At 38.2% G+C, this 12854-nt stretch overlaps 1 protein-coding gene across 1 annotated transcript in view; it reads right to left on the bottom strand.

The window, feature by feature from the left end:
- The window catches only part of GPC3 (glypican 3), a 357395-nt gene that overhangs the window by 315143 nt on the left and 29398 nt on the right, over nt 1–12854 (bottom strand). The window contains exon 2 of the mRNA XM_081125313.1: nt 7840–8001. Coding sequence (XP_080981439.1) covers nt 7840–8001 — 162 coding nt within the window. The remainder of the gene's footprint in view (nt 1–7839; nt 8002–12854) is intronic.

Below are 12854 nucleotides of genomic sequence, written 5' to 3'. Positions count from 1 at the left end.
GCCAGCTATATGATATTCAATACCACAAAGCAAAGATATTATATTTCATATGCTTCATATGCTTATAAATGTACAAGAGGGAATTTTTTTAAAAAATGGCTACCATGCATTTGATTCCTACAGTCCAGCACAGGGCCGAGGTCTTCACAGCTCTCATTTAATTTAACCCTCTAATTAATGGCTCAGAGAAAAGTGACTTGCCCTTGGTCACAAAGAGAGGAAGTAGAGAGCTGGAAATTAGACTCCAGTCTTCCTGAAGCCAGAGCCTATGACCTTCACACTATGCCCCTCTGCTTCTTTCCTAGGTGTTTCGTCCTTTCAAAGGGAAGGCTGAGTGAGAGGCTATAAGGTTAGCCAGGGAGTCCAGAAAAGACTCCTATCTAGTAAGCAGTTAATAATGTTTAGATTTTAATTTAATTTAGAAAAAGAAGTGCACTAATTTACCTAACTCCCTCACCTGCCCTTCTCCTTGATCAAGAGTCACATCTGTCTGGGGAATACACAAAGGCAACCTCCTCCAGGAACCTCTACCCTCTAGTTGGAATTAATCTTTGCCAATCCCATATTCTCATACAGAGGCGGATTTCCTGTGAAGCTAATGAAACTTAAGCTGCAGGGACCCACACTTGCAATCCTCCTCCTAGAAGAGCCACAGGCATTTTGTATTTTTAATTATGTCTTATTTTTCTTTCTTCTTTTTTTAAGGAAAAGACTGATAATTTATTTTTTTTCCTTTTTTCTTAATTTTATTTTTGTTTAAAATATTACAGATGTCCCTTTTTCTCCCCAATGACCCATTCCACCCCGTCCCATCCCTCTCCCCACCATTGTCCGTGTCCTTGAGTTGTGCATATATGCATATAAATTCTTAGGTTACTCTCTTCCCCTCCGCCCACGCACCCTCCTCCATCCCTCTGTGCCTTATTTTTCTTAAAGAGGGCCCCCAAACTGCTGCATAAACTTTGAGCCCCCACAAAACCTGGATCTATCCCTACTCCCCATAGAAAACTGCTAAACTTCTTCTTACAGCATTTCTCTTAGAAAGCTTTGTACTCAAGTTATTCATGTATAAAAGTCTTGGTTTCTGAAATTTGAGCTACTTGAAGGTAGGTGTGAGGTAGCTTTTATCTTTAAATCCCCCACAATACCTGCCTTCAGACATGCTAGGTACTTGCTGAGAAAATGTGGGTTGTTGTTTTTTTTTTTATGAAATACAATAGAATTCCCTTGCAAGAAAGAAAGCTAGAATTGAGGAGATTGCCTATGACCGTTAAACAGCATACAGAGAGGCTGTATAACATACATCTAAGTGCACAGGCTCTGGAGCTGCACTTCCTGGGTTCAGTTCCTGTGTCTGCCATTTATTGGCTTCAGACAGGTTACTTAAGCTCCCTAGGCCTCCACTTCCTCAGCAGGAAAATGAGGGTAATAACAGTACCAAACTCATAGGGTTTCTGATTCTCACCCCAAGCCCTCAACTTTCTCTTCTCCACACCAGCCCTACATCTCCTACCTGTCCCCTGCCAGACTCACTCAAACCCAGCCCCCTCCATCATGACACTCGGCCGCTGAGCTGGGAAGCAAAGGAGGAGACTGCAGGCTTTATGCAGCCCAGGCATGTCTTTGCTGGTAGTCTAGATGTGAGCATCTGATGGAGCTTGGAATGAAAATCCGAAACAGAACTAGATGGCATCGGCCTGTGATAAATGACAGCCAGAGACAGAATGTAGGAAAAAGATATGAGCGAGTATGAAGGAAAATACAAGACCTGGTGACTGAAAGATGGGATGAGGGAAAGAGAGTAGAAACGTGCGCCTCAGCCCCTGGGGCATATCACAGGCAATAGAAGGAAAGGTGTTTTTAATTTCTATCTTACCACTTCCAGCTTAGAGGAAAATTGTTTTTACCTCTACTCTACTGACAGGAGAATTCAAATCTCTCAAACATATGCTTCATTACTCCGCTATCAGGTACTGCAGCTCAGTGAGACAGAAAGAGGAGGAGGAATGTATGTTTTCAGAAAATAAACAAATCCCAGTGTGGGAGGGGTAGGGAGAAATCACTGTAGGTAAAAGTGGTATTTTTCCTGGAAGCTTCTCGAGGGCAAGGACAATGCCCTTTAATTTGCTTTCTGGGGCTCACTAGTGAGAAGGTGGGCAGTGATGATGGCAGTTAGAGGGGTGAGTTCTAAACCCCATTGAATCAAGTGGCATGGGCTGGGGTAAAGAGTTAATCTGCATTATCTCCGCACCTCAGGTTGGCCCAGAACAGTCTCTGCTGCACACTGAGTCGTTTTTCTAAACCCTTTTTATTAAACAGTTTCCAGTATAATGACTGGCTTTTTAAATCAATAGGGAGCACAGGAAAGGTTTACAACTCCCCCGGCCTCTGGGTCTGCTAAAACCACAGAATTTTGAAACTGAACTGAATCCAAAAGTTCTTAGTCTGAAACTGAAATGACTTAAAACACCCAGTTTCCAATTGTTTTTCCAATGGCACTAATAATTAAAGAATCACATTTTTTAAAACTTTGTAACCAAAATATCTCTTTGAGTCAGCACCATAAAACTACCCTAATTAAAGCCAGCATCTTCTGGGCTCTGATGAGAAACTCACCCTTTTATAATGGGATTACTAGAGCTTTGCTATACAGATGAGTGGTTTGATTAATAATTTACATTTTTGAGGATGTATAACCTCACTCATGGTCAAGGTTTGCATTCCTAAAATTCTTCTATTCAGTTTAATGTTATTATATGTAGCCCTGGTAAATGAATTAAGTTCTGATTACACATCAATGTAATTATTCTCTCTTGTATGTTATTTTCAAAGAAAAAAGGGTGTGAGAGAGTGGCCAGCAGTTTGAGTCAGGGACTCAGTGGGGCTCAGCCTGTAGAGAGTTGGAGCATGGGCAGGAGAACTGTCAGACTAGTCAAGGGAAAAAAAATTGTGAAGTGGAAAAAAATTGCTCAGTACTCGCTTAAAACCCCCTCTATATTATAAAAACTAAATTAACAAATGATTGAATCTCAAAAACATGTTTATCAACATTCAGGCAATTATTTAGTCACATAGTAACTGTGAAGGAAAAAAGCTTTGCTTGAATAATGTCCCTAAACAGTTATTTCAAGCAGAAGTGTCTGGAAAAATTGCTCTGAGCTGATGGAAAAGGGTGTTCAAACCAAGGTCAATTTTATTTAAGGGGAGTGGGAGAGACAGGAATCTGACAGGAAAAAAAAGTATAAGAACTGCCAAGAGCAGATGGAAATGGAAAAACAGGGAGGGGAGAAACAGAAGAAGCTCAGAAACACTGTCCCCCTCCCCATTCCGAGATTTTTTTTATCTCCTCCACAGAAAACAGGTAGAGGAATGCCTTCCAACACTCAGTGAAGCTCAACTGAAGATCTCTAAACTTTGACTCCTCTTTTCCTTCTCTGTGCCATGATAGCGTGGACCAGAAAATGTAATTAAAATATGCCTTGAGCACAACAAATCCTTCCTGATGTAATCCCTTGTTTGAGTGTAAAACATACCAGATATGGCCCAGAAGAGCAGCTTTGGGAAGCTGAAAAAGGATTGGTCCTGGCGCTACTGACGTTTTAAACAGCACAGCTTCACATCTAAGAATGCACAATATAAATCCCTTTTTCACAGGGTCCTTTGCCTAAGTGTTCTCCCACCTGTGCACTGTTTAAATATCATCTGTATGTGGTAAGACTTGTTGAATTATATCATGAACTCCAGATTTATCTGGGTTAATGTTTGTGACAGTAATGCCTCATTGATCTAGCACCACTGGGGTGCAGCAGTCCACATAAATGAGCTGTCTAGATAATAATGCATGTATATGTGCTTTATAGTTTTCAAGACACTTTCACATACATTATCTCTACTCTGTAAGGTAAGCAGGACTGTAATTATCATCCCCATTTTGCAGATAAGAAAACTGAGGCTATTTGAGTCTAAATAACCACCCAAAGTCATAAAGCTCATAAATACAGAATGAGAATTATAACTTACATTTTCTGACTCCAAATCCAGTGTTTCTTCCATTGTCTTTAAGCAACAAAAAGTACTTTTAGCTATTTAAAACAGAAATATTAAGAAACCAAAAAAAAATATTTTGATCTTTCCTTATTGATTCACAAACATCACTATGAATATCAGTTATTGGATCTACTGTAATACAGGGTCTACTGAGGTATGTAGAGATATACTCCTCTACTAAAAGCCCCTAACTGACACATTCAGTGAGTTCTTGAGTCCACTTTTATGTCCTCCACCCTTACTGTCACTTGTAACTTCTTGCTGGTCATATGTACCTCCCTCTGGCAGTCTTCTATAACCCTTCTATTTAACTGATTATTTACTACTGGCTAGAAAACTAGAAAAATCAAGCTTGTAAAAACTGTGCATAAATTTAGAACAGTAGTAGCCTCTAAACAATGTCCCAAGGAGCTCTCAGATGAGTCAACTACATAAGCAGGAGCTCCTTGGTATTTAGGTACACAGAGATGTTCTCTACTTAACCACTATTGCTCTTCTCTGATGAAGAGAGTTCAAAGTGTGGGATAGGCAAGTTGCAGAAAAGCAGAATGTTACTGCACTCTAAAGACTTTATTCTCACTCAAAGTGAGTGGCACCTTGGGGAAAATTGGAATCATCCAACATACAGAAAATACCTGGACATATCCCCAACTATTTCCTGATAGTACAAGGCTAAAAGTTATCATAAAGTTCTACAAAGAAAACAGAACTCAAGGCTTGAAGGTGTAGAAGTGTTGAAGATGCAATGAAAAATTCAGAGTTTGGTCCGATTTTTCTTCTAAAGGACCACAAATTCTACAACTTCTTAATTTTGTTTTACTTCAAGCATATGAAGAACAAGGAAAATGTTGTCACATGATGGCTTGAAAGAAGTTGTGGCATCAATGAGTTTCCTCATCTGTAAAATGGAGTTAATTATAGTAGGGCTGCTGGGAAAATTAAATGACATAATTATGTAAAAGTAAACATCATATAGTAGGCACTTAATAAGTTGTCACTATTATTATTATCATCATAATTATTATTAGGTAGTGGAGGAAAAAAAGAGAAAAGAAAACCTACTTTTAGTAGAGTTTTTCAAAAAGAATTAATTAAGCAGAAACAAAAAACGATTGTGCTGCCCCATTTTACTAAGCACATCTAAGTAAATTAAATTTAGGAAACGAGGCAATGCAAAGATTGAAAATAAAGTGCAACTTTTTTTAATGCTTCAATCATTATCAAAACAACATTAGCAATACAGCACTCCAACCACTGTAGCAAAGGGCCCCAGGCTCATTTATGAGGGCAAAGGCTTCCTGCAAACGAAGACATAAAATCCAAATCAAGGCAATAAGCATTGCTCCTGGAACTGTGCACATATTTGCAGAGAGCACTCACTGCTTAAATACCCCCAAAGTGGAATCCTAAAGAGACTGTGGATCTAGGCCAAGATCAGGATGAGCTTTCTTCAACCTCATGTGGTGGAGAAAATAGCTCACATCTAATTTCATATGAGTGAACTATTGGAGCAATTTTCTCCATAATTTGATCTACCAGGGTCTTGGGGAGGAAATATATTTTAGGAAAAAAACAACTGTGCCCCCCTCCCCAATTCATCTTGTAGTGGTCTCTGATTTTAGTCTTGTCTCTCGAGATGTTTGTCATAGAAGGGATTCAGAGGCAATGTCTCTACAAATATGGCATAATTGTCTTGAGGTCTGGCCCTAGGGTCTATCTTTTTCCTATGGAGTTTATTTTTTTCTAAAAGTGAAGCAGGAAAATAGAATGAAACAAGTTAAAGAACAAGTACATAGCATGCCTGTCCCCACAATTTGAGACATAATACATATATTTGTGTGTGTGTGTGTGTGTGTGTGTGAGAGAGAGAGAGAGAGAGAGAGAGAGAGAGAGAGAGAGAGAGAGAGATACAACTAGAAGGTGCTGTCCCCCAATTTTCCACCATCTGTTCACATGACTAATGTTCAACATCCATGCTACCACAGCCATATCTGGAAGTTAATCCAATCAAAATATTGTCAAAACTTCCTTTCTCTCCTAGTTTTGTGCTGTTCCAGGCCTAGAAAACAATATGCAAAATGTGGGACTGGAGAGAAATGGTGATACCCAAGGCCTTTAGATAAACAATCATATCAACTACACCTTTAGATGAACAATCATATCTCTACAACAGTGTGATCACTCTATCACACCCCTCCAGGCAGGCAATACTAGTAAGATATCTGTGAGCCTTGTTTCTGGGAATGAAGCAAACCACAAATAATCCATTCTGAATAAGCACCTTAATACCCTAAGACTAAGATTCAGCTCTCTTCTTCAACCCAATTCTCATGTCACATCACTTATCACCCCACTTTCAGCCAGCAGATCAGCTCCAAAGCCAATCTAAGAAGTACATGAATTGTACATGTATTTTTTAAATCAGCTTAAATTATTCATTCTATTGCCAAATTGTTAGTCTCGACAAACTCTTCACAAGAGTCTGACTGCATAAATAGGTTCGCAAATACTTCAAGCTGATATATTGTACTTCATCTAATCAACCCAACATCCCCTGAAGCTTTGACCCAAGAAACTGTTGTGAATGTATGCTCTATTAGCTATGTTGAATAATTTTCTAAGCTAATTCTAAGAATTTCATTATAACACACAAAATAAGCTATAATCAACCTACCTTACGATTCAAAGAGGTTAATTTTAATAAAGGTGTCATAACTCTAAAGATTTGGAATGTCAAGTAGTCAGGAGTGTTATTTTTCTATATGACCCTGATTATTTCTTTGTGGGGCAAGAAAAGGGCAGCTGATTGCATCTGCTTAAGAAAAGATAAAAGAAAGCCCCGATATCCAAAATTAATTTTCCCTCACAGGAGGCAGCATACTGAGGTCGTTAAAAGTATAGAATCCAAGAGCAAGGCTGCTTGTGTTCAAATCCTGCTTTCACTGTTTATTAGTTCTGTGACCTTGGGCAAGTTACTTAACCATTCTGTGCCTTCGATTTTTATCCATAAAATGGGGATATTAATAATAATAATACATCATAAGGTTATTGTGAGGATTAAATGAATATATATAAAGCACTTATACGATTACCTAGCACATAATGCTGTATACATGCTTGCTATTACCACTACTGTCACCACTATCATTGCCATCCCTAGTTGGATATTTGAATCAAGGGAGGTAATCCCCGTCCTGCTGTGATACTCCTACAATTTAGCAAGGAGAAATGCAATTTCCTACACATCTGGCAATGCCACAACAGATTCTTTTACAGTCATACACAGGTATAGTAAGAGCTGAGACTCACAAAAAGAAGTGAAAACCACTCACACAAATGAGAAAATGTAAGGCCATCAAGCCAGTTTCCTCCACTTAAATGGAAATGGTTCCAGTGGTCAGAAGGAGTTTGTGCATGTTCCAGAAGTATCTAACTCACACCTGGAGAAAACTAGTATTTAAGTAAACAATTTTTGTTCTTTAAGCAAATCTTACAGGGTAGTTGAAAGAAAATATAATTTACTCTTTCCGCAGGGGTTTACAACATTTTACAAACAGGTAAACAGTATGCCCTTGGATAATTATTTTTTGACAATACCCACCTTTCCAAAGATTGAAATGAAGCTTCTTTAAAAAACATGTTTTCCTTAAACAGTATTTCTTACTGGGAGGTTTTTATATCAAGCATTAATGCTATAATGGTAATTTATAAATTATACTTAGCTTTTGAAAGCCCAGTACCCACATAATGATACCACTGAGCACAACATCTAAAATGATCCCCAGAACTCACCTTGGAAAACTGCAGCATTCTGAATAATTAAGAACTTGAGCTCCATACTTGCAGACTGAAGCAGTTGTTCCATGTTCAATCGTGCTGTTATTTGGTATTTTTCTTCCATCTTTCTTGAACAGCATGTTGGGCCCTTGGGGAGACATACTTGCAAATCTGATCCTGAAACAAACAAGTTTTTCATGTTTCAGTAAGCAGAATATCACATATACACACACTCACACACAGAAAAGAGGCGAAGAGGGCAAAACAATGCATTTCTTTTAAAATACAGTCAAATCTTGATTATTCAAAATTAGTGTTTATCTTAACTAATCCCTACTTTCTCCCAATTATCCTTATGACAGATTCTTTTTTAATAACCATTAGAATTAATTGCCTAGGTTTGACTCATAAATTCTGCATAAATTAATTTATAGCACCAAGTATACGTCACTGAACACCGATATTTAACTTGCCTGTTAAAAGATTAACCTACACTCCTACAATTTATTTTTCCTGATTATAATTTACAAATGAGGATATAACTAAGAAGTAATTTTCAAAATTCCACTTATGATTTCCTAATGAAATGTATGTCTGGTCAACCCAATGTTGCTTTTTTGGGGGATAAATGAATAAAACATCAATGTATCAAAGCTTTGTTGGTGTTATTGTTTTAACTAAAGATCTGAGGCAAGACTTACAGAGGAAACATCTAGAGTACAATATTAACATTCAGACAATCACCAAAATCCCTTACAACTCTAACATTCCAGTTCTATCACAAATGCCGAACTCTTGTTCCTTTGAACTCCTGAGCTACTTCATCGCTACATCTGTTATGGGGCAGAATGCTTTTAATTTTTGCATTTCCATAAAGATTTACCAAATGAATGATCTCCTTGCTTATTCCAAAATTAAAGAATCAGAACCTATTGAGTCTTCATGCAATGTGACTTTTTACAACATCCTTCACAGTTGACCAGTCTCTACTTCTTAAAATACTCTATCCTCCCTTGTTTCAATGAACCTAACCTCCCCACTCACCCCCCCCCAACACACACCCCTGCTCTGGCCATTCTTATCTGTCTTTTCTTGCTTCCTCTTTTCCTGTCTATCACTTAAATGTTATTGACCCTCTCCTTCATTCTACATCTCCCTTTTGGATGGTCTTTTCTAAATCCATGCAACTGCTGAACTCCCTAATACAGCCTTCACCTCTTTTCTAAGCTCCAAAATCCCACATTTTCAACTACTTTATGGGAATCTCAAATTTAGCATGCCTAAAACTGAACTCAATATATCTCATGTACACACACACACACACACACACACAAAGTTCCATCTTCTGTATTTTGTTATCTCAGTTAATGATCACCATCCATCAAGTTTTCCAGTGATAGAAACCTTGTCATTCTCAGCTCTTCATTGGTAACTCAACACACTTCTACATCAATGGAAGTCATCAGCATACGAATGAAAATTGAAGCCATGGGAGTAAATGAGAGATATTTATCAAATATTTATTGAGCACCTATGGTGTGTCAAGCACTGTGGCTATAGCAGTACACAAAGACCCTCTCCCTCTCCTCAAGGACCTTATATTCTGGGAGACAACAAACTACAGTGATAAGTACTACAGAAAAAATAAAACTAAGTAAGGAAGGGAAAACCAACTGTGATTTTATATATATATATATATATATAAACACATACACACACATATATACATATATATAATGGAATTCTACTCAGCCATAAAAAGGAATAAAGTATTAATACTTGCAGCCACATGAATCTCAAAAACATTACACTAAGTGAAAGAAGCCAAATTTAAAATAATGTCTGAACTGGAGGAAACAATTTTTATAGGTTGAAATGCTACCTTATAATAGGAAGTGAATGAAATAAAGGATCCTTGAGGATTAAAAAAAAAATTACATACTCTATGGTTCCATTTATATAAATGTCTAGAAAATGAAAATTAATCTATAGTAACAGCAGTTAAGTGATTGTTGGGAAGTGGAGGACAGGGAGGGGTGGGAGTGAGGAAATTATGGAGAATGATGTGTATATTCATTATTTTGATTGTGGTGACTGTTTCATGGCTGTATGCATATGTCAAAATTAACAAATTGTACCCTTAAAATGTATGCAGTGTATTGTACATCAATTATATCTCAATAAAGCTGGTAATTTTAAAAATATATATATATCTTTATTGATTTCAGAGAAAGGAAGAGAGAGGGAGAAAGTTGAAACATCAATGGTGAGAGAGTCGTCATTGATCAGCTGCCTCCTGCACGCCCTCAAATGGGGATCGAGCCCGCAACCCAGGCATGTGCCCTGACCGGGAATCGAACCACGATCTCCTGGATCCTAGGTCGGTGCTCAACCGCTGAGCCACGCCCAGCCTGGCAAGCTGTTAATTTTTTAATATTTAAAAACTAAAGCAAGGAATATAGGGAATGTGGTGGCTGTGGAGGTGATTCTATTTATATAGGTGGTCAGGGAAGACTTCTTTCATAAAGAAATATTTGAGGAGAGATGAGAGAAGTGAGGGAGAGTCCCATGATTTTATATCTTCCACCAATACTAGCAAATATTAGGGTTCAATTAATATTAAGTCCAGCCTAGCCAGGAGTGGCTCAGCGGTTGAGCGTCCACCTAGGATCCAGGCTATCGGGGTTCGATTCCCGGTCAGGGCACAGGCCCGGGTTGCGGGCTCAGTCCCCAGTTGGGTGTGTGCAGGCAGCAGCCGATCAATGACTCTCTCATCATTGATGTTTCTATCTCTCCTTCTCCTTTCCTCTCTCTGAAATCAATAAAGATATATTTAAATATATATATATATTAAGTCCATTATTCTTCCTCTTCTCAGTCTTCCTTCAGTAAGCATTTGTTGAGTTCCTTCTGTTCTGGCCATGAAAATATGCATCTCACACCTACTGTGGGGAATGAAATTGACTGATGGTCCCAGCTGCTGTACCATGAATTCACCATCATGTTGTGCCCAGGCCACAATCACTAGGGGCTGTTCCCAGCCAATGACTGAACATGCCAAACATGCTAAATCCTATGAGACACAGAACTTTGCAGACAAGGATTTTGGCTTTACAACTCCTAGTTGACCTTGACAAATATTTCTTAAAACTGCACTGCAGCCTAAGATTCTTCCTATTCAACCTTCCTTCTTTTCCTCTCTTCTCCGCAGGGGTCAGACAGACCTACACCACAGTCTGATGGCTCTTCCAGCATCCTTCAGCTCCCTGCCCATTTTCCTTCACAAGTGTTCTTCCCAATAAATCTGTTGCACATCTACTGCCACATTGGCATCTGCTTCTCAGAGGACCCATCTAACATCTTCTATGTCCCAAGCACTGTGCTACATGGTGGAGGTACAACTTCGAACAAGAGAGACACGGCCCTCTTATATCATTTTATTAACCAATGTAACCCCAATAAATCCAATAAAAAATGAAGACAAAACAAGAGAGACATGGAGCTCACTTTATAAAGGGATTAACAGAGATAAATACCTAGTGCATAGTAAATGAGTGCAATAAAGCAACATAGTTAGCTAGGATGACAAAACACGTACTGGGGAAATAGGGAGGACTCCCCCAAAGTCCCATAAGGTCGTTGGAAAATAAGGTTCCATAATGAATATCAAACTTACTGAAAAAAGGCTAGAAAGCATATTCAGATATTTTAGAGAGCTTTTCAACAACTAAAGTTTTAAATAAAGGGTGGAGAGGAGAGTATTCAGCCCTAAGTTACCAGAAAATTTATTTTTATTACAGCATCTTATTTCCCTAGGAATTCCTGTTAATCACAGCCTTAATGAATGTGTCCAAGTTTCAAGTGTTGCCTCACATGACATCACTGTTGGAGTCCAGGCTATTGACTCCACGCGCTCCACTTCCCCTTCCTCAAGGGAACGGCTGACAGACATAGTAAAGGAGAGCACAGATAATGCATATCCCAAAACCTAATCTAGCACTGCAATTTATAGTATTGGATGGAAAAGTGATATTTAGCATGTTAAAATACAATCTGGGGTCTGGAGACACAGAGTTCAGATTTATTTCCTAGAAATGTCAATCTCACATATGTCTTAAACTGATTTTAAATATGGTCTAAGCTTAAAGGCTTTATGGTTATCTTGAGGAAAAGGGGGGGGGCAATTAGTTCTAGCTCACTATGTTCTTTCTACCTGAGGTTACAAAATGTAATGCTATTCTAGGAATAGAAACTGATTCAGTTTACTGAACCAAGAAGGGAAAGAGTCCCCTTAGGGAAGAGGGGCTAATCTAGATTTAAACAAGTTTGGTTATAACATACATGTAGATATTAAAGATTCTATATAGAAGATATTTTGCATACACCAACTTCCTGTCCACCTAGCCAGGTTTTATCTACTTTCTTGGTAAACTGATATAGTATGTGTTTGAAATATCTGTATTTAAATATGTTCATAAAATTAAATGTTATAGATAAAATCCTTTGTGTTTTTAAATTTCCACTGGTGATGACTTCCAGTTTTCAGAAGTGGAAGGTTTAGTTGGCAAGGTGGCTGGCTGTTCGTACTGTTCCTACTCCCACCAGCTCTAGATAGTGGGAGTTATAAAATAATGGAGCTCAGATCTGTTCTCTGTGAAGTACTATGAGTTGCTTAGATCTTAGAAGGAAACAAATTGCTGCTCAGTGTACTTACAGAAGGCCAGGAATGACTCTTTGAATTATCATGAAACCAGTTTGGTTTGCCTTTGATATGATAATTCATAAAGTACCTTAGAGTTTGATTAGTGTGCCCCTACCCTGAAGTGGTCAAGTCTCATCATTGTATAAACTTCCACTACTGCAAGAATTCATTTAGCCAAAAATCTTTAAAATAATAAAACCTCAAATGACAACTTTTGGGGAAACATATCAGATGTCAAGAAAGGTATATGTTATATCCAAATCTAAGAAATATATATAATCAATATTTATCCTCCCTCACAGTTATCACTGCTTAGTTAATCAACAAA

The sequence above is a fragment of the Miniopterus schreibersii genome (genome assembly GCF_964146895.1).
Source record: "Miniopterus schreibersii genome assembly, chromosome: X".
In the NCBI taxonomy this organism is placed as follows: Eukaryota; Metazoa; Chordata; class Mammalia; order Chiroptera; family Miniopteridae; genus Miniopterus; species Miniopterus schreibersii.
This window is presented reverse-complemented; position numbering and strand designations above follow the sequence as displayed.